Here is a 23,823-nt window from a genome sequence, read left to right as displayed (position 1 = left end):
TACACGACATAGTGAAGATTTTTCACCAGCACTACAATACTCCACAACTGAGAAATCTAATGCAACTAAAAATTCCTCCTCGAACCACTAGACTGAATATTCTCTTCGATATGCCCTAGATAGTAGCTTTCAGTTACTGTTCACTAGTTGTGAAAATGTTAAAGATAACAAACCAAGTTCTTTGTGTGTGTGAACTCAGCTTTGACCAACCTCCTAAGGTTTTTTACAATGACTTGCATTTGTATTTCGGACACGAGTATTTTGATTAATTTAAGTTCTTAATCTGGCTGTCTTCGTACTCAATTTGATTCAGTTGAATTTGAGATTTAATTTTTCAATACTTCAACTTCGATATAGATTGAGTGAATTGTTGTGTTTCTCATGTAAAAAGATTTTGTAATCTGTTTCAGAAATAAATAAATAAATGAATGAAAATTGTTCAGTTGCGTGAATATATTTCTATAGAGGATAGGGCACTTTCTAAATATTTGCCATAATTATAAGATGCCCTAGCAACACTTCTTCAGAATCCACTTCAAGAAATTATGCAACCAAAATTGAAAACACAGATTAACTAGTTCTATTTATTCGAACGGATGAATTTAATAACTAGGTTGATATTTCCAAATGCAACCATTGGAAAAATGGGTTCAAAATTAATTTCTTTACTCTGGCAAGTTGAAAAGTTACTCGTGAAAATAATCAGATATAAAAAATTCTTCACAATATTATTTTCCAGGAGCTTTCAAAAACAATCGTATAACTAAACGTTCAAACGTTTCCATAATGTCACCCTGACCTAACCTACAAAATTATTCGTGAGAGTTCATATGGGAACGGAAATCGATCAGACAATATCTTTTCCATTGTTGACCATCATGGGCAAGAGAGGAAGGAAGACCGCACATGCTAGAAACGACATCCAGGTGGTATTATGGTTGCACATACCGTTAGATAGATGAAATGTGGTGCATGCATCGGTGTGCAAACACAGATAAACTATGATGGCTTCGAACAGGAAATACAATAGGTAAAAGTCGTTGCAGTGAATCGTATTTTCTGGAGACCTTCATGACGAACTGTTCAGAACCGATATGTAGTTTTCATGTGATGTCCGATTGTCCTTAATAAATATGATGCTATCCTATCCCATTGGTTTATGTTTGGATGAGTCCATTTGAAGCGAAACAGTTTTTCAGAAAACTTTAGTCATAAATCATATCGATTTTTTTTTCAATTCTATGGTAAATTCAGAGACGTAATGAAACGTGTGTCCTAGCATAGAAATATTTAATGTGAAGCATTGTCCATTTTGTAGTTCGGAATGTAAACGAGAATGAAACAACGTTCCATTTGGAATATCGATAAACTTTTAGTCTAATAATATAATGCTTGGACCTTGCTTGATCTCTTACAGAACTAGATCCTTTTTAGATAATTTTCGATGATTCACCGCCACATTTTGAGCAATACCTCACCAATAATTTGATGGATATTGTTTTCCAGATCGTCAATAGTTTGAGGATTATCGGCATTAACAAAGATCTTTCTTTTAACCCCACAATAAATCAAAGACGATAAATCACAAGATATTGGTAGCCAGTTCACATGACCAAAACGAGAAATTACGTATCCTGGAAATTTTTCTTGCAATTTGCAATAAAACCAAAACAATTGTTGTTGTGTGAATTTTTGCACCCTCTGGTTGGAACCACATCTCTTCCAAGTCCACATCGTTAATTTCAAGCCTAAAAAAATCGGTTATCATTTAGCGATGAGAATTGGCGGTTGGAACAACACCTTCTTCAAATTTAAAGAAGTACGGCCAATCACTCTGCAGACCAAATAGCATCATACAGTAAATTTCGTGGATGCAATGTCTCTCAACTGTTATATGAGAATTTTCATTGTCCCATATGCAACACTTTTGCTTGTTTACATAGCCACCGAGTGAAGATGAGCTTCGTCGCTGAATAAAATACGATTCGAAAAATCGTCATCCAAATTTCGTTATTCATAATCCCACTCGGCATATCTTCTATGCATTCTATGGTCAATTGGCTTCAGTTCTGAATGGGGATGCAAATCCAGATGCAGAATACGCCATAACGTGCCGTCAGAGAGGCCCGAATGTTGTGCGAGCCGAGAAATGGATATATTTGGATCTTTTCTAGTATTTTCGGTCACTTTTTACTAATTGTACCCTCAGATGGACGATTATGTCGACTATAATCTGCCTATCGTGGTACAAAATATTGATTAAAAACCTTCAGCAGAGAGAACTATCAAATATTTTGTTCTTAAAAACAATAACCGAATGGATTATTGTGGATGAATCCAGCTCAGAGTAATAAACATAGATAGAGGGGGTATATGTCATTTTCAGTTAGCCAATTTTGTCCGCAACATGAACTATCAAATTTGACTTGAAGCGCGCGGAAATGACAACATATCAGGTATTTTACCCAATTCGCGAGTTTCTCCAACAAGAACGCACTTCTTATGTCCATTTTGAATCAACGTTTCATACTTACTTGAAATCTATTGAGATGAATACCCAAATATATCAGAAATTTAGAAAACAAACTTCAAGCGAGCCAAACGAAGTGAAACAACCGATGACACTAGGAGAGCAAAAGTTGCCAAACCTTGGATTTCAGCAGGTAGATACAGAAAATAATAAAAATTCTGCTTATTATAAATTCGACAATTAGGAAAAATATCGTATTCCAAATGTTCAACTTTGCATATTCAATCGGGAATCACTCAAATAAATATAATTCTTTCAATGTAATATACATTCATAATGATATAGTAAAATTGTGGATTAGAAAATATATCACAATCCGACAACGTAATCTAACCGAGTTGGGGACATGTAAAAATTGCATATACATCCTCTATGTTTATTTCTTATTTCTCTATGGATATAACCAGAGAATTTCTGGACACCAAACTGAATCGACTTCTAGTTCATTCAATTTATTATCAACTATTTCGCTATCACGATAAGAATGTCATTCAAATATCACTGTTGGCAACAACTTACAAAATCTAGGCATATGATTTCCTATTTTCTCCATTATTATCAAACAATTTCAATAAGTTCTCAACGTTGCCTTCAAGCAATCACGACCACGCTTGTAAAAGCTTATGCGACTGATAGATCTAATGAAATCATCCAAATTGTTTCGTTCTTCTACGAAATCAGTAAATCTGTCATGTCAATACTTCCTAACAAATGAAATCGTGCTTTACAACCAATTAAAACGAATAGAAAATAAATATATCACAAAGAACAATAACTTTCACTGATACATTCTAAGTTATGAATGCGTGAGTCTGTTCTTTCATGAATAAAAAAGAAACTGAAAGAAGTTCTAGAGTATTCATAATCTTTCAACACAATGTATTCTGTTTCTTTAGATATATGTTTATCGTTGTAGTGAGTGATTGAAGGAATCTAAGGAATTAATTCTGTCGAACATGTTAATCCTCTTTGGTGTTTCGTAATGTCCTAGTTAATCTGTTGGATAGATTGAATTTTAGAAATAGATTGCTATTTCTTAATTATTTTTGATGTATCGACAAATCAACAGGTGATTAATTGAAAAAATTAATTTAAAAACTCTACATTCCATCGAGATATAAATTTTCATTTGAATATCGAATGACAATTCGAAGAATCGTGCATAATTTCCTAATGATCACTTCACCAGAACCTTAGAAACAATTAAAAAGAAATTTACCCTATATTTCCATCAGCACCAAACTGACAGAGTTAGGTTTTTATGTTATATTACAATTTCAAGAAGAATATTAATGAGAAAAATAAAGAAAGTACTCACTTGAAGTTTATGTGTTTGTGTATATTCCAATGCTTCCTTCATGTTCCAATAAGAGATTTCATTATCATATTAAAAAAAAAACGAGTATGACATTAACAACAGAAAAAATATACGCCAAATAATCGCCACGGCTAGGGTTGCAGGTTCATATCATCTTCCATGACTGGTTTGCGTTCTTGTAAACTGAACTTTAAAAGCCTTAAAACCAAAGGCTTCATGTAAAATACGGTGTTCTTGTAAACTGAACTTTAAAAGCCTTAAAACCAAAGGCTTCATGTAAAATACGGTGTAATGTCGTTTGTGGAATGTCTAATTCCCAAGATCGACAAACCTGGACTTTCGTCTATACTACTGGCTACACGGTTTCGATTCTTCACATCAAAAATGTGTCCCAACATATCAAAATTTTACACCAGTTTCACTATTGGCGGCCCCGAAGAAGCTTCACAACGACCCAAAAGTGCAGTAGTTTTGCGAAATGGAAATTTTAACAATTTCACTTTGCTGTTGAATCGTAAATCGTTAAATTTTTAGTGATTGCATAGTTTTTACTTTTTAAATGTCACAAGTTGACAGTTACAAAAGTGACTGCTGCCCAGATAGCGGGGATTCAGATTATTAAAATCATATCAGAATTGTAAAAGTTGCTGTAACAAAGAAGTGCACACGTACAGACCGACGAACAGGCGCTAAACCATATTTGTTGCGGATGGTCTGAAAAGTATTTCGCTAGATTCCTCTAATTTTGGTACACTCTGAAGCAAATCTTCCATTAACGTCTCGTTGTAAGCTATTTCACTATACTTTTCCGTTCGATCAAAAAAAGTAGTTAAATACATAAAAACAATATTATTTTCAAATGGGTTATTAAAGTACCATTCAGATGTAAAATAGATTTATAATTCAAACAGAGCCAAGTATTTATTGGATGGTCCTCGTATAAATGCAAATAACGGATATACGTGTGAATCTTGATTATCGACATTTTAACGGTTGTTAGATATGGAGATGGACATTATGCAAATATTATATCATTTATGTGTTCGGTTCAGAATATAGAGTTCGATTATACAAATATTCTTAGAAAGTGGATATTGGATGAAATTTTATGGTAAATGTATACGGTTAATTATCAGATTAATTGCTGAATTTCTTCCAAATGCATTCTTGCTTATCTCATCAATGAAATTTCTTATGTATTTGCTAAGATAGGTTAATCAATAATTTAAACCACTGAAATATCCACGTATGGAACTTGAGAATGCTTCAAAGTAAATCAAAGAAATAAACTTTGGCAGAGAATTTTCAGCTTCTTTTTGGTGAATTGATAATTGATGCAAACGGAAAGAGAATTGACTGTATTTTATAGAATTTTCTGATTAAATTATGTGCTTGTCAATATTTGCAACATGCAACATTTGTGACATTTCACATAATTCATAACATAAGTGAACCGTATCCTTAACTAGGGTACGCTACAGTGATTACCGCTAAAGACAACCAATTAGCAAATATAAGAACCAAGCACGAATCGATAGCATAAAGTACCAGCAAAGATCCCACTTTCTGAAACAAGAGAAACCAGTGATCAATTCGTCGAACTCATTACAAATTTTTGATACCTGCTCTAGCTGGTATCATCCACATCGTCAAAATTTTTTTTGTTAGAACATAGATAGTAAAGCAAGGAGTAAATGATTGAAATTTGGAGAAAAAAACGAAGGGTTTCCAATTTATTTTAATAAATTTGTTAATAATCTGTTTGTCCACCGCGATCATCTATACATTCCCCAACACGTCTCGCCATTGATGAATAAGATGGTCTATTTCATCTTGAGGGATACTATCCCAAACTACCTGTACTTCATGTCTCAGAGCCGTCAAAGTCCGTGGGGGCTGGAACATGATGTTCCAAACATGCTCTATGGGCGAAAGATCGGGGAATCTTGGCGGCCATGGCGAAAGATTAACATGGTTCGATTCCAAAAAATTTAAACTAACTCTGGTAACATGTGGTCGGGCTTTATCTTGCTGAAATATTGGATTTTCGAGCCGGTTTAGATAAGGGAGGACATTTGGCTCCTTTATTTCTTAATGAAGGTAACGCAGCGCTATCATGTTACCTCGAATAAAGACTAAAGGTGAGCCACTTGCATGTGAAATAGCACCTCATACCATAACGCCTACTGTCGGGTGTATATGACGCTCAACATCAAACTGAGGTTCACATCTTTTCCCCTGACGTCGTCTAACCCTTCATCGGCCATCATGTGCACCCAAGGAGAATCGAGATTCATCAGAAAAGACGACTTGATGCAATTCCATATTCCAATGTTGATGTTCTCTGCACCACTGTAATCGTTGTCGGCGATGCTCAACCGTCAGAGGAAACACAAGATGGGGTCCAAAAGACCTTATCCGGCGGTAAACCGTTCGGACAGTTACAGGATGGCCTTGTTCTCCTTACCACTCTTCAGCTAAAGATCGAGTTGTCGCAAATCGATCTCTAATGGCCATAAGTCTTAGACGTCGATCTTGAACTTCATTTGTGCCCCTTCGACGTCTGAAGCCTACTCTTCTTCAATTTAGCCATTATCAAACCACGATTGACAACATCTCATAACAGTAGTTGGATTTCTGTTCGTACGATTAGCGATTTCTCGGAATGACAACCCCGCCGCCCGTAGACCAATAATTCGACTTTTTTCAAATTCAGTTAACTGGCGATAAATTCCGCGTACACGTACTCACTTACACGGACATTTTAACAATAACTAAACATCGACTTTGGATCTCCTCGAACAGCTGGTTTGTTGTAAAATTTAAAAAACCTTCAAAAAACGATTACAATATTTAGGTAACAAAAATTGTTCACATGAAAAAACCTTCACTCCTTGCAATACTTTCAATGTTTTGCAAAAAAAAAATTAAAATTTAAACAGCTCCTGCTGGGTGTTGCAGTTTCTTTGTCAGTTACTAAATGTGCAAATCAAAGACTGCACCATTTGTGAAGTTTCACATAATTCATAACACAAGTGAACCGTATCTATAATTAGGGTACGCTACAGTGATTACCGCTAAAAACAATCATTTAGCAGATATTAGACCCAAACACGAAACGATAGCATAAAGTACCCGCAAATGTCCCACTTTCTCAGACATAATAAACCAGCCAACAATTCATCAAACCCATTGCAAATTTTTTGATACCAGCTAGAGAGTAATGATTTTCCCCATACCCACTAGATCAAAACACGATAACACGTTATTAATGCTCGCAGTCAGACACTGGAGAGAAATTTCACCCATTTTTAAGTGAAGTTTCGAGTTAATAATTGAAATTTCTAAGACGCGAAGGTTCTTATCGGTAATATTCGCTATTAATGTGGACCCTGAGCGTAGGTACCATCATTATGGCTGTTATTGATGATCATAATTTGTATCTGTTCTATCAATGAATATTACCAATTATGTCCAGTTGGTTTCGCTTCGTCGTGCCTACATGGTTGTCGTGAGGTTTATAAAATGCTGGATTAGAACACTTTGGCTTTCGTGCGGAGCCCATGAGATAGGCGATGATAAGATCCTCTCACACTCTTAGTCATTTCCTTATCAGCCGATTTACAATTAGTTGGCCGGGGCCTGGAGGTTCAAATTGGCGGTTCTACGCTTCATTTTCACTGGAGGTGTCGCCTATAATGATGGTGGTTTTGATAAGGACCGTATTTAGGAAAGGGCGATGCAATAAGCAGGGATTCACGGCTTGGCTTGATATTCAAGCTACTTGGCTTAATTCAAGCTCAAGCTTGAGTTTATTTCAAGTCAAGCTTAAGCTACTTGAGCTTGAGGCAAGTAGCTTGAATATCAAGCCAAGCCGTGAATCCGTATTAATAAGAAAACAAAGCATAGTATATGAAAAGGTTTATTATAACAATATAACGGGTGTTTTTTTTCGAGGTATATAAGTTGAAGTTGGCATTACTGTTCAAGTTGGTGACCGATTTAACAGCTGTCAAGTGATTTATTCTCAGTTTGGTTTGGCAATTCATCATGAATAGACTCACGCCTAAACAACGCTTGGAAATAGTGCAATTTCATTTCGAAAATAATGGTTCTGTGCGGAATACGTATCGCGCATACATCCATTTTATTTTGTTTAGCGATGAAGCGCACTTCTGGTTGGATGGCTACGTCAACAACGCCGCATTTGGAGTGAAGCTAATCTTCAAGTGTATGTCGAAACACCGTTACATCCAGAAAAACTGACTGTTTGGTGCGCTTTATGGGCTGGTGGAATCATTGGTCCGTACTTCTTCAAAAACGATGATGGCCAAAACGTTACAGTCAATGGTGATCGGTATAGAGCCATTATTACTAACTTTTTCATTCCTGAATTGAACAACCATGATGTCCAGGAGCTGTGGTTCCAACAAGACGTCGCAACATGTCACACAGCTCGTGCCACAATCGATTTATTGAAAGACACGTTTGGTGACCGCCTAATTTCACGTTTTGGACCTGTGAATTGGCCTCCAAGATCTTGTGATTTAACACCGCTAGACTACTTTCTGTGGACTATGTAAAGTCATTGATCTATGCGGATAAGCCACAAACCCTTGACCATTTGGAAGACAACATTCGCCGTGTTATTGCCGATATACGGCCACAAATGTTGGAAAAAGTCATCGAAAATTGGACGTCCAGATTGGACTACATCCAAGCCAGCCCTGGCGGTCATATGCCAGAAATCATATTCAAAATGTAATGCCACAAGATTATCTTGCGGATTAATAAAATTCATGTCAATCAAATAATCCATAGTTGTTTTATTGCAATTTAAAATTCTATAGCTCTAAAAAAAACAGCCTCTACAATGTGAAATGTCTATTATTTTTGACTATTCGTCGTATTGTGGACAAACTTGAAAGTGAACATTCGTTACATGATAAAGGAATACCATCACTGAGCCGTAAAAAAAATTCCCTTGAGAATTTTACTTCAACACGACGAAAAGCGAGTCAATCAACAATATCAATAAATAATACCATTTCAAATAGATATATTTCTATCGGAAAATCCGCTAGGTTTTTCCTGCGAAAGTTATTTTGTTGATGGCCTGATATAAGTGAGATGAAGAAAAAATCAATCGTACTAATGTCAGGTCCAATTTATAAAATTGCAAAATGATAAATATCCTGCTCTCGAACAAACGAGCCATAACGAACCAAATCCACGACACTCTTCTTTTAAAACACGCCAATCGTACCAACAACAAAGCAAGACCAAAACCTCATCAGATACCAACGCACGCACAAGCGAAATAAACCAACACACGGGGACGGCGATAAATAATCGATATGTTTATTTTTCTCGTTACATTCACCAGATTTAATTCGTGTGGGCCGACGAGGCTGAAACCCTCCGAGTGAAAAATATCGGTAGAAAGCATGGTGTGCAAAAAGCGCTCATTCGATTACGCCACGGCCATATTTCAACGTGTCCCATGGTGGAAGCGGTCATAATTTTCGTCCCGAAGGCGAACGCGGAGTCTTGTTTGTATGCAAATGCCAATTAGTGACTACCGTGAGCGCCGGCAAAAATCGTGCCCACGTTACGTTTCGGACTCGCCGCTGCGAACAATGAGAACGCACTGCTTGTCTTCTGACGCATGCAGATGCGGTACCACTTACGCGGCATCAGAAAAATGGAGCGGTATGTAAAGGCTGTTTTTTTTAGAGCTATAGAACTTTAAATTGCAATAAAACAACGATGGATTATTCGATTGGGATGAATTTTATTTATCCACAAGATAATCTTGTGGCATTACATTTTAAATATAATTTCTGGCATATGACCGCCACGGCCGGCTCGGATGTAGTCCAATCTGGACGTCCAATTTTCGATGATTTTTTCCAACATTTGTGGCCGTATATCGGCAATAACACGGCGAATATTGTCTTCCAAATGGTCAAGTGTTTGTGGCTTATCCGCATAGACCAATGACTTTACATAGCCCCACAGAAAGTAGTCTAGCGGTGTTAAATCACAAGATCTTGGAGGCCAATTCACAGGTCCAAAATGTGAAATTAGGCGGTCACCAAACGTGTCTTTCAATAAATCGATTGTGGCACGAGCTGTGTGACATGTTGAGCCGTCTTGTTGGAACCACAGCTCCTGGACATCATGATTGTTCAATTCAGGAATGGAAAAGTTAGTAATCATGGCTCTATACCGATCACAATTGACTGTAACGTTCTGGCCATCATCGTTTTTGAAGAAGTACGGACCAATGATTCCACCAGCCCATAAAGCGCACCAAACAGTCAGTTTTTCTGGATGTAAGGTGTTCGACTTACACTTGAGGGTTAGCTTCACTCCAAATGCGGCAGTTTTGTTTCTTGACGTAGCCATTCAACCCGAAGTAAAATGGACGTAGTGCGCGATACGTATTCCGCACAGAACCATTATTTTCGAAATAAAATTGCACTATTTGCAAGCGTTGTTCAGGCGTGAGTCTATTCATGATAAATTGCCAAACCAAACTGAGAATAAGTCACTTGACAGCGGTTAAATCGGTCGGCATCTCGAATAGTAATGCCAACTTAAAGTTATATACCTCAAAAAAAACACCCATTATGAAGGGTGCTTTGGACGAACGGTTGGTGGTCTTTGTTGCTCTCGTACGAGGATCGTTTAAAAAGTTTCAGGAGAGTATAAACATCACTCAATAATTGCTTCCCATACACCGTCTTGAGCTCGGTACAGCTCTGAACTGTACCAGTCAGCATTTTTACTAAGCCACTAAACAGAGCGTCAAGCCCTCGGGTTACCTTCCCTTTTCCCCTGACACACCATCCGAATTTGCAGGGCAACTGACAGCTGTGAGAGAAAGAAAACCATTACTTCGCATAAAGTACGAGATAGTTGTTGAACGCTGGTTTGTTTACATTTAATTTGACAGTTTGTTTTTGGTACGTTCCAGTCATAGCCCGGGGGTGACACGCACCTGACTGGAAAGCCCTTAATAAGTCCCAGATGTAGAGCTCAAATGGCTCTGCCAGTGTCATGTCATACCACTTCTTTCTCGTTAGTACCAAGGTTCAAAATATATGTGTCAACGTTTATATAGTTGAGTTTGGGTTGAGTTATTAGGTGTAGCAAGAACAAATTCATTTTTTTTCCAATATTGGATTCAGTTATATCTATCTCGCGTTGTATGAGCCCGATCGGATTTCACTAGTTGGCGTTAGAATGATGAGATATCGTACTACAAAAACTTTCCTGACAGTTTTGTGCTTAGTTGACTCAGTTTGGTTTGAGCGCGCGTCAAAGATGGAGACTAGCAAAGAGAAAATACGCTATATTTTACAGTTTTTCTTCAATAAAGGCGAAAATGCAAGCAAGGCAGCTGCAAATGTGAATAGTATTTATGGTCCTTATGGTATAACATCAAATAATGCGCAATTTTAGTTTCGTCAATTCCGTTCCAGTGATTTTGATGTCAAAGATGCACCACGCAAAGGAAGGCCAATTGTCGAAAATGTCGATGAAATCATGGACATTGTCGAGTCCGTCATGTAAACACAGTTTGGATTTCCCAAGAGCTAAAGATAAAACACAAAAAACCGTTTGGAACCATTTGCATAAGGCTGGTTTCAAAAGGAGCTCGATGTATCTTTACCAAGCGAGTTAAGGCATGGCCCGAATTTCCGTATGCGAATGTTTGAAGCGGTGATGAAAAGTGGATCACTCGCGACACTCAGGGAGGAAACAGTTGCCAAGCTAGGATTGACGGCCGGGAAGGTTTTGCTATGTGTTTGGTGGGATTGGCAGCGAATTATCTTCTATGAGTTGCTCCTCTACCGCACAACTGTTAACTCGGAACTGTACTGTCAACAATTTGACCATATGAAGGAAGCAATCCCCCAGAAGCAGAGAGGAAGTGTGTTACATCAGGACAACTTCAAGCCACACACATCGCCAGAAGCTTCAGGAGCATGGTTGGGAGGTTCTTATGCATCCAACTTATAGTTCGGACCTGGCACCAAGTAATTTCCATATGTTTGTATCCATGGCGAATAATTTTGCTAGTGAAAAATTCGCTTGCGAAAATCAACTGTCTCGATTTTTTTGCCGATATTGACAAGGGCTTCTATGGAAGAGGCATAACGGTATCACCTTTAAAATGAAAACAAGTTACCGAACAATATTTCACCTAAATCGAATTATTCTAACTTTGGTAATTAAAGCCAGCAGCCAATGGTTGGGTGATACCCGTAACCACAAAATTCATTTCCCAGTTCGATGCTCGAACCTTAAGCCTTCGGCTTTGGATTACGAGGACCTTCCCACTGGATCAACCGCCCGATTTTCAATGATTAATTTCTGGTACTATCTGGAAGGAATGTATCGAGAACAATGATAATAAAATTCGCACCATTTTTATGTCATCATAGTGAAACGGCTTCGTCATTTCATTCGATCCCGACAACCCAGTCAGCTTGCGCAACAACAGTCTAAGAGAAAATTTCAAAATGCCTATCAGTTCCTGTCGGATGAAGGAAACATTACGCCAGAATTGAGATGTGGCCTAAGATAACCGTACCCAGCGCCATTCATAATAAAATGATCTCTTTTATCTCCCGAATGGATCTAATCTGTTTCACTTGAAGCTCAGAGCGTTTCCTATTCCACGTATAGAAGAAAAAACGGTCGGTTTCACGACTTTGAATAATATATCTGCCTGCATTTACATTTTCCATATCGATAATAATGATCTTGTTCGGTGTAGAAAGTGAGGTGGTGCATCGAGATCGTCGCGTTTTTTTCCAAGGCAGATGCTTTATGAAGACGTACTGCAGGAGGGATATGTAGGTGTACCGAAAGAGCACTGTATAAAATCGTATATGTGAATCGAGTCCGTATATGGTCAGAGTTAAACGATATAATGGATAAACCTGGCAAGAAAAGAGGGTTTCGTACAATCCAGGAGTGAGGGAATAATGGTGCAGATTTTATGGGTCTTTTGTTTACTGATAAGGTCTTCATTTTAAGTTAGAAGATCTCCAACAGATATTGTTCAGAGGAATATAGCCAATGTAGGTTCATTAAATTTAACAATAAATGAAAATATAATGAAGAGATATACATAGTTCTGGGTCTAGACAAGTTGACATCCATTCAACAGGGCCGTCATTGTCATGCTCTTGTATAGAATATATGAATGTGTTAAATTTTCGCGTTTCAAAACTAAGTTTTAGTAATGCCATGAATTGTCTGCTCATCACAAGATATAGTAGAAGTCAGGAATCTCTAAAGATTAATTTAAAGAAAGAACTTTCAAAAGGGCAGTCTAACAAAGGTCTCTTTGTACCTTACCATCGGATAGTATACATCAGCGACTAGTCTATATTTGTTGAATATCAATTAAATTGAATTTTAAGTTACATATAAACAAGAATACGAAGACCTCTTTGTAAGTTTTGATACATCATTCGTATTGTATTACCCATTTCCTGGTTCTATATTATGAATCAGTTGTTAATAAAGGGTTTTCTGATGAGAGGATTCATTTCAAATAACCCGCTTTTGAAGTCATTTGACATTTGACAAGTGGAAACTGAGCTATTACTAAAAATGCAGCAATCCACGCCTCAGTAAAGGTTTGAAATGATCAAAATTCACTCCAAAAATGGAGACCACAGAATGAACATGCACTCTAAAGCCCTTTCCTATTAGGTGTGCAACTTTGCTTACGCCGTTTTGCAATAGATGGCCGTAGCGGTAAGTGGAAGTCGAAATGAATAGATCGTAGATGTAATACAATAAGCTTAGGTATTTGTAAGCATAACGCCATCAAAATATCAGTCGATTTGTGTGTGCATCATAAAGTTATTCTCGATTAACCATGTCCGCTTACGAGCCAAATTCTCGTCATTTGCGGAAGGTTTTAATTTTCTGCTTTAATATGTAGAAATCTGCGGCTGAGGCTCATCCAATGCTCTCAAATACCTATGGTGAGGCCGCTATTAGTGAAAGAACGTGCCGAGAATGGTTTCAATGCTTCAAGAACGGTGATTTCGACGTCGAAGATCAGCATGGCGGTGGTAGAGAGAAGGTTTTCGAAGATGCAGAATTGGAGGCATTAATTGATGCGTTTGGGCCGAGCATTGAAATACAAACGGCCGCAATACGACGAGAGACATGATAAAGTGATTTTACAGAATGACAATGCTTGACCCCCATGTTGCGAAAGTTGTCAAAACATACTTGGAAACGTTGAAATGAAAAGTCGTACCCCACCTGCCGTATTTTCCAGACGTTGCTCCCTCAGACTATAACTTGTTTCGATCAATGGCACAAGGCCTGGGTGACAAAAACTTCCGGTCTCATGAAGAAGTAAAAAATTGGATCGATTCGTGGATCGCTTCAAAAGATGACCAGTTTTTTAAACGCAGGATTCGTACGCTACCTGAAAGATGGAAGAAAATAGTGGCCAGCTATGAACAATACATATGAATGAATGAATCATAAATGTATAACCAGTTTTTCACAATAAAGCCTCGAATTTCAGAAAAACGGCGAAAACAAAGTTGTTTGCCTGTGTAATTTTTGTACAAATCACTTCTTCATCCATGTTGTCCATGAATCAACCTAAGCTTTTTCGAAGAAGCATCAAGGCAATTTGCGACAACAAAACAAGTTCATTGATAAATGAAGAGATGCATGGCATCCAATGAATACGCACAATATCTAAATCTGAATACAAGTCCGAATGGACATACCGACAAAAGTTCCTTTGTCTTCGATTACAAGTAATCGATTATGCTTGATAACGATGCGATATCGATCGCAAAAACGGCAAATACAGTTATAGAAGCATTAAGCTCTCGAACCAGCCAGCCTGAAAGATATAAATGAAGCTCAAAGCTATATGAATCCTGACCGTATGAAAGTAGATTCAAAAGACTGCGAATAAAGGAAGTTATGATTGAGAATAAGGGCCTTGAGCTATCTAATTGTGGATACGACCAAGCTGAAATAAATTGTGCTGTGAGAGGCTCTTATCACCTTCAATCTAACAGACTCGAACGAAAGTATTTTAACTTGTATGAACGATTTCTTGAACCTTGTGATAGCATGCAGACATCTACTAGAAATAGCAAAATTAAGTGGGCATAATTGGTAACATTCTTTGATGCAACAGCTACAAATCACTACCATCAATAACAAGTGTAATGATGGTGCTTAGGCATACTACAGAAACTATATTAATAACCTATAATTCGAATTGCATCCTCCACAATGGTGGAATTGAGTTATGACATGTGACCAACATAAATTCAGGAGAAAATTAATACTCAGCGGTCCGTTGTACGCCGAAGATGGTAAAATTGAAAATTGATTTATTTGCTTAGTTTAGACACACTTCGCTGAGTTAAGTAATAAAGATGCAGCGAAAAATGGAACTGGGAGAATAAAGTCACGATTATGACATGGATGTTACATCAACAAGTTGATATATTCGAAGCTACTTTCGGAAATGTAGAATATAGTTCGAGATAAAGGTTCACTGATGCATGGCCTTCTGTATGTATCATGCTGTAGGGAATCTATCGATTCCCTTAAGTTAAGTTAAATTTCGAACCAAAATATTGAAAACAGAAGAACTCGGTGTAAAAACTTGGAATGATTAAAGCACACCCCTAAGGGATCTGTAGAAAGGCCTTGCTAACGGTCGAATGGAAAACGGCCTGAATGCCCTTAAAATTCAGCATTTCAGGGCTAATAATTCAATTGAGTTCAGTCCAGTCTACAACTACAACATATGTGCAACACTTGCACCGACAACGAGAAGAGTAAAGATTTTTACATTTGTTCTCGAGACCGGCGAAAAAAGTACCTGCGACCGAGCCGCAACGACCCGAGTCTCCAGCGACCCTTAAGAACGATTAGATCTGAATATCATCTTCTTCAAACTCTTTTAGTGGGTTAGAAATAAATTGAAAAAGTGTTTTTATTCCGTTCTTCTATTTCCCTCATTTATGGTCGTGAACAACGTGTTAGTCACAATAAAAGGACCACAACCCACGATGCTATCACTGAAAGAAAGAGAAAAAGCTTGTGCTTTTGAACGCTCGTTCACAAATACATGAGTTTCACCGATCAAGTTAATGAATACAATATGAATTACAAGGTTCACAGACAGCATGGTTCAAATTGTTTTCTTTTGATATATACCGAAATCCAGTCATCACCAATCACTGAGAACCAATTCTGGTGTATAAACTGAGTTTTCAAGCAGTTGGAAGAATTCTTTGTTTCAATTTGACCATAGTTTCCATCGATTAGTAACGATGAGATTGTCTTCATGAAAGGAAATGGTTTTCTTTTGCCTTTAAGACGTTTTTTTTAATTTCTGCACTCAATTCAGTGATGTTATGTAATATTCACTGCTGACGATTTTTACCTTTGTCAAGGTAGTAATAATCAATATATCAAGTACGCACCAAAATATGGATGTCATAATCTTGGCAGCGGATGTTTGCAACTTAGGTCGCTTTGGACGGTTTCATAATATTCATAAAAAACATGGACAGCTGAGTAGCTGTCCATGTTTCATATCACATATCGACGCAAAAAATTCGGCATTGCAACAAGGCTTTCTCATGGACAAATTTTCACGCAAAATTGTTGATATACTGACTTCTGATATTTTCAACTCCACCGCTATCTCACGCAGACATTTCATGGACTTTTGTGATGTTTTCTGAAACAACTTCATCGTCAGTGGTTCTTTGACCACGATAAAAGTTAGTATACCAACTTCATCAATGCACGAAACTCCTCTTCATCCATTTATCAAAAAACAAATTTAGCTTCACTTAACCTTCAATATCTCGATGCAGATTTACTCTATGTTCCGAAATTTTGACACGCGTCTTCTGAAGCTTGGTACTGACTGGAAAAGAAGTGGTACCGCCAGTGCCATCTGTGCGTCTTATTGAGTGAAGTGGTAACAGTGCATTCGCATGCAAGAGTACACAGCGTAATGAATAAAGATCCGCCAAATCACTATATCGATTACAGTTCAATCGACCTTTACCAGAAATCAGCGTGGCAATCCGGCAATCATTTGCCTGAACCAAGCGTGCACACCCCTTAGCCCAAAGACACAAATTAGGGAAATGAAAATACGATAATTCAATGAGAGGAGGAAAAGTGAAAGCATCGGAAATATCGGTCCTGATAGCCCGTAGGTCTATCGCGGAAAAGACGCGATTTGTGTAAAGTGACAAATTGTGGTAATGCCGGTGCAAGCAGGTACCAATCATTCTTGATCATGCCCCTTCAGGCCGATTTCACAGCGGAGATCACAGTGCGCTCTGTTGCTGTTGTCTTGTTACTGATCAATTAGAACAAGGCGTGATTCTCGCTATCCTTTGAGGAAAGTGATATGAATAATTATTTTGAGAGGTACGTCGGATATAAAATCGTATTAGAAATCTTGGAAAGATGGCTGTACGTGACATGTTTTACTGTTAGTTCGTCATCGAGATAAACATCAACAATGCTCGTTGTTTTCCTTATTTTTCTTCGCCATAACATCCGAACGTAATAAACAATAAGGTTTCAAGAGGACGCTCGTAAACTTTAAATAGGTTTTGGTTGTCGGGATTATAAAAACGACATAAAACGAAGTACGGAGTATTACAGGTTCTAGTATGCATTTCTTTCTTTCAGTATAACTTATTTAAATTCCCCCTTAGGAATCATAAAGCATGGATTTACGTAAAATTATAAGGCCCTGTTTCACCAAACAGCACTTGATCCCAGATTGATTAAACTCCGCTTGTTACTAAAGCAGGCTTAACAGTGTTTTCTATTTCACCATGCATCAACCCGTCCGAAGATGATCGCGATTAACCAAATCGCGATTAAATAGTCAAACCATTTGGCAACGTTCTGAACAAAAAGTTATATAGTGTTCTGTGTCGTATTAGCAGTGATGACCACCATTGGCGCTAGGTGTCAGGTGTCATTCATTCATAACTCATAACATTTCAAAACATTTGTCATCTTGTAAACAAACAACAAAGTTAATTTTTACCGAAAATGTCGAGTGATGTGCTTCGAAACGTCGGAAACTTGCAGAAGTTAAAAAGAAATTATCCCATTTCACAAAACCACATATTCTAGAAAAAAAACTATATAAGTAATTTTCTCTAATTCTGTGGTTATTCTGTTCATTCTTCCACATCTTGTAGAACAAAATCGTGCGAGAATATATCAGAAACGCACAGTTTTCATGGTTATATTTTATTATTCTATGTTGGTACTCCGAACTTTCCGCCACGGCTTTATCGTCAATTCATCAATTTGCCTTGAAGAAATCAGTTCAGCCAACCAACATTTTTCAATGCAAAAATTACTAAAATATATTTATGGGAATATTTCATTAATTTCAATGAAAATGCAATGAATTAGAGAAAATAATGTATAATACTCGTACAGAAGGCTCATTCTACCACTCGTTCATTCCAAAACTTGCCACTTCGTGGCTCGTTTTTGAATTTTGAACTCGTGGAAGAATATCAATGCCTTCTGCACTTGTATTATAAATAACTATTATTTACTTATTTATTTTTATTAACAAGTTTAACTGCTTCTTAAATAATATTTCAATCAAACATATCAATAATTTATTCTTTGCAATAAATTTCATAAAACACAAAAACAAAGTTTAGGTACGTGTATTTTAAATGGAAAATATTGAGCCTATACATATAGTCATATTTTGATAAAATTGGCCCAAAAATTAGAAATTTCCGGAAAAATAATTACATAGACAAGAGTTCCATACTGATAAATAATTATTAATCTCAACTTGAAAGGTTGTAATCCTCCAAAAATGGCTGATTAGTGCTAAATCGCGATTGGTCGATTAAATGGCGCTTTGGAATGTGGTGAAACGCTACATTACATTAATCGTGATCTAAGGCCTCACTTAAGAGCCAAGTCAAGATTAAAGCATTTGGTGAAACTGGGCCTAAGAAAATGTGCTTTCAAATTTTTAACCTAGATCGTTTCTCAGGAAATTCGAGTGATTTTAGGGTAAAAAATTCTATCAGGACATTGAAACTAAGCAGGATCCATATGAAGGATGATGGGATATTCACATTATAGTAGACTGCTGTTGGAGCCTTCAGGAAAACTACTACATCCGTGTTAGAAATTGAAGGGAATTTCCAATTGATAAGTGTGTAATGTATAATACTTCTTGTACTACATATGGCAAGATAGATCCTGAAAGCTATTTCAGATTCTGCACAATTTGAAAAATCGCGGGCACTTAAATGTATGTTGGACTGTGATATTTATTAATACCCGCTAACTAGGTTATTTGATTTCAGCCCGAATATTTTAGAAATATCTATTTTCATAATTGCTGAATTATTTTCGGTAGTGAACACTACCCTTTGGTTAGATCCACATCACCAATAGATCCACATCACCAGTAGATCCACATTACCACATAGATCCATGTGGTAATGTGGATCTACTGGTAATGTGGATCTATGGGAGCTGTGGATCTACTGGTATGTCGATGCTTCCCAATCGATTCAAGACCTTAAAGAAGAAATTCGGGTAGTTATCGAGGTCTTCGATCCGCAAAGATGCGAATTGGTCATGGAAAATTTGATGAAAAGGATATGGTCCTGCAACCTTAACCGTGGCGGCCATTTGGCTGGCCGTTTTCTATCGATAATTCCTTTTTGCAATGGAATAAACATCCATTGATTTCTCTTAACTCTTTTTTTTTCAATATCCAAATGAAACCTGTTATTGGAACACCCTTTACCATCATCAACATTCGTAAATCCCAAAGTTAAGCAATTGTCCCTCGACCAAATGAAAACAAAGGAAAGTATCAACTCGCATTCGAAATCTCCGACAGCATCCTTAATCCTTGATCTCATTAATCGACATCCTCAAACAATCCATGATTTCGTCACAACCGGCAATGACAAGAAAAGTTGAGATGGTCGATATTTATCACTTTCTCGCCGTATCCTCTTTCTCAATCAAAGATTAATCGTAACCATTGGATTCCCGGCTCTTGAGGAGCGGTTTACATCGGAGCCAATAACAAATACTGACCTACTTCATAATCTGAGGTCCGAATTCACAGTAAACAACCGTGTGATAACTATAATTTTGTAACGTATCCATTGCCTTATGCCCATTATAATTTTACGAGCCGTTTACAAAACCACTAGTTAAGGTTGGAGTTTATGTGCTTGGAAATAGTAAAACCTGGTTTTTTGGTCGAACTTAATCGTTTTAAATGATATCACTGAAGGTTATTCTCAGGAATGCCGGTTCTGTCCATCACAATTTGTTCTACGATAAATTTAAAAGAAGTGGTTATTTTCATAGTTCAATAACGCAATAAAATTAACATTTTTATTACAACAAAATCGTCCTCATTATACATAACTATAGTTCAATTTATTAATTATACTCATCTACTTAGAATTTGAATCATCAATTAAATGACAATACTTTTGTTTCAGATTATTTCTATAGACACCACGTTGAGTTCGACACAGTAAGGACAGAGGTAGAAATTTTGGACACGTCGAACTGTGAGGTAGGTGATAAAAAATTGAGGAAAGTATTGACTTGAAGTCAGGAATGACACGCATATGTAAAAAAATAGGAGCGCCTTTAATGACCACATTACTCCCCAATTATTCCTGACTTGACAACGAGTCTTTCTATGTTTTTTATTCATTATTACTTTTATTGTAGTAGACTCAAGGCCGGCGTTAGGGGTCAAACAGTGAAGCGACAGTTTCAGACTCCTCTATTTGAGGAGCGACGATTCGGTCCAGTTTGCTGGCCACCTTTTCATATTTCATCTTTGTTTCTTAAAAACCGCATGAGGTTGTTTCGCTCAGCTGCTTTTGTCAATATTCTCTGCAATTTAAACATCCTTTACATGGCAGCCCAACCAGTATACTCAGAATTCCCGATTACCCTCATTGGAAGAGCGATAAAATCATTAAGCAGTTCACAAAGACAAAAACAGAACTACCTTTGCTTTCGAATTATTTGGAAAGCGATGTTTACACATTCATCTTAGGGAAAATTCATACCATTTTGCAATTCGAAACTAGTTTTTGTTGAATGCGAAATGTTTTAGCAGAACACATGTTTTAATCCCAATTAATTTTCAAAGCAATACAGAATCTTTGCATGCCGTACAGCGCTTTATATCTTGTGGTGTTACACTTAATAATTCGTTGATCGTACGCAGTGTCATGTGGATGAGAAAATCAAATATAGTACTTGCATATTGCGTTCAATATTCTTTATTTACCAAAATTCAATTTTTTTTCGCGCACGATTTCAATATCACTCATCGTAAGAAGAAAGTATCATTATCGGAGCAGGAGCTCTTTTTTTCAGGGGGGTGGTTATAATCTGAACGGTTGAATTAAGAGCGGTGATACAGCATCATGTGCTCTACAACATATAAAAAATTTGAGCAAATTTTTCACAAGTCACTTACCCTTTGGTGCGGTGCGTTGTCCATTTTAATTAACTAGTAATTAAGAAACATCATCGATCGAAATTCAATTTACGCGGAACATTTTTCAGATACAGAATTATTGAATTTTCAAACACACGTTCAAAGTGTTTTTATTCATAATTTAGACAACGTTCAATGTTGATACTACTAAATGAACTTTATGTTTCAGAAAAAAGGTTGCCTCTATGAACACATCAGGTGGGGAGAAGCCTTCGCCATAGTTTACGCTGTGAACGATCGGCACAGTTTTCATGAAGCTCAAGAAATTCTAAACCAATTGACCAAGTTGAAGTTGCCATCATATTATACTAGTTTGCTACTGGGGAACAAGAAAGACTTGGAACATTGCAGGTAACGATATTTTGTGTACACTAAACACTTATACTTCCAATGATTTCTTTCTTACTTTTTTTGGTTCATAAGATGTTAGTATCATTTCTACATATGAGGCGAAGAATGGAAAAATCACTTCAGCCTTCTTAATACTATAGATTTATTCACGTTAACATCAAATGGTTTACACTATCCTCAACTTCAACATACCTAGTATCATAAAATCAAATTTCACATTAACAAAAAAAAACCTCTATGTAAAATGAACTTTTATCACAGACAACATCACATTGTATCGGATACAAATCATTTTCAACCCAAAACCTTCCTAAAACTCATTTTCATTATGAAAACACTTTAACTATAATGCCGGAAAAATTCATTCATATCATAATGGTTTCATTAGTTTATTACGTTTCAGAATTATTGTGCATAATCTGAACTGTGAGAAATGATTGTGCATATCTGAACTGTGAGAAATTATACTAAACGGATTTTAACCACTCAGTATAATATTAGGTGTACAACTTTGCTTCCGCCGTTTTGCAATAGATGGATGTAACGGCAAGTGGTAGTCGAAATAAATACCTAATACAATAAGCTTAGATATTTGTAAACATAACGCCATCGAAATATCAGTCGATTTGTGTCTACATCATAAAGTTATTCTCGATTGATGTCAACTTACAAGCCAAATTCTCGTAATTTGTGGGAGGTTTCAATTTTCTGCTTCAAAATGAAGAAATCTGTTGCTGAGGATCATCGAATGCTCTCAAATACTTATAGTGAGGCAGCTATTTGTGAAAGAACGTGCCGAGAACGCCCAAGCGCAGAAAATCATGGGAATATCCCGGCCATGCTTTCACGTCGATGACCAAACCTAATATTCACGGTTACAAGGTCATGCTCAGTATTTGATGGAACCAGCTCGGCGTAGTGTATTATAAGTTGTTAAAATCGACTGAAACAATCACAGGCGATCGTTATTGAACGCAATTAATGCTTTTGAGCAGATCATTGAAAATCAAACGGCCGCAATACAACGAGAGTCGTAATAAAGTGATTCTACAGCATAACAATGCACAACCTCAAGTTGCGAAAGTAGTCAAAAAACGTTGAAATGATAAGTCTAACCTCACCCGCCGTATTCTCCAGACGTTGCTTCCTCGGACAATCACTTGTTTCGATCAATGGCACACAGCCTGGCTGACCAGCACTTCCGTTCTCAAGGAGAAGTGAAAAATTTGATCGATTCGTAGATCGCTTCATAAGATGATCATTTTTTTCAACGCGGGATTCGTACGCTGCCCGAAAGATGGGAGAAAGTAGTGGCTAGCGATGGACAATACTTTGAATCATGTAAATGTAAAACCAGTTTTTTACAATAAAGCCTCGAATTTCGGAAGAAAACGGCGGAAGCAAAGTTGTACGCCTATGTATACATACATGTTTTTTGCGCAGAATATTTTGTTTTGGATGCTACTGAATGCTAATGTAATGTTAAGACGATATTTCAGTTGAAAAATGTATTCAATTGTTGTGACATCCCTAAACTCTAACTGAACATTCAATTTTGTTTTCAGAGAAGTATGCGTGGATGATGGCCATGAACTCTCACTCAAGTATAGCTGTCAATTCTACGAAGTCAGTGCGGCAGAGAATTTTGCAGGAGTATCTCTAGCGTTCCAATCTTTACTTAGGGAAGCAAGATCTGTGCAGTTGCTGAAATCGTTACCTATTAGAAGAAAATTAGGAGTAAATAGTGTATCGAAAGTTTTAGGAAATATATTCGGCAAAAACTCTAAAGGTGATCGGAAGAAGAGACCGTCTTTGAGTATATGAGTGCAATATAACTAGTGATAAAATTGTTCAATAATGCAACGCGATAGACTGAAATTATTTTAATTTATTCGAAAAGTTATTTTTCATAAAAATGCCTTGTAACTTGAAAAAAAATTCAATCAAATGTTGGATTGTGATTATAGTGTTTCTGGTTGAGAATAAAACTGCTATTTAGTTTCATTTCCTTAAAATGTGATATTT

General features: G+C 37.0%; 1 protein-coding gene across 1 annotated transcript in view; it reads left to right on the top strand.

Annotated features, from left to right (window-relative positions):
* Positions 1-23,813, top strand: part of LOC123670650 (ras-related and estrogen-regulated growth inhibitor-like protein) — a 109,516-nt gene extending 85,703 nt beyond the window's left edge. Inside the window, exons 3-5 of the mRNA XM_045604162.1 lie at positions 20,426-20,502; positions 21,617-21,798; positions 23,364-23,813. Of these exons, the coding sequence (XP_045460118.1) occupies positions 20,426-20,502; positions 21,617-21,798; positions 23,364-23,622 (518 nt within the window). The 3' untranslated portion in view covers positions 23,623-23,813. The remainder of the gene's footprint in view (positions 1-20,425; positions 20,503-21,616; positions 21,799-23,363) is intronic.
* Positions 23,814-23,823: the final 10 nt, after the last annotated feature.

Source organism: Harmonia axyridis, chromosome 1 (assembly GCF_914767665.1).
Source record: "Harmonia axyridis chromosome 1, icHarAxyr1.1, whole genome shotgun sequence".
Taxonomy (NCBI): Eukaryota; Metazoa; Arthropoda; class Insecta; order Coleoptera; family Coccinellidae; genus Harmonia; species Harmonia axyridis.
This window is presented reverse-complemented; position numbering and strand designations above follow the sequence as displayed.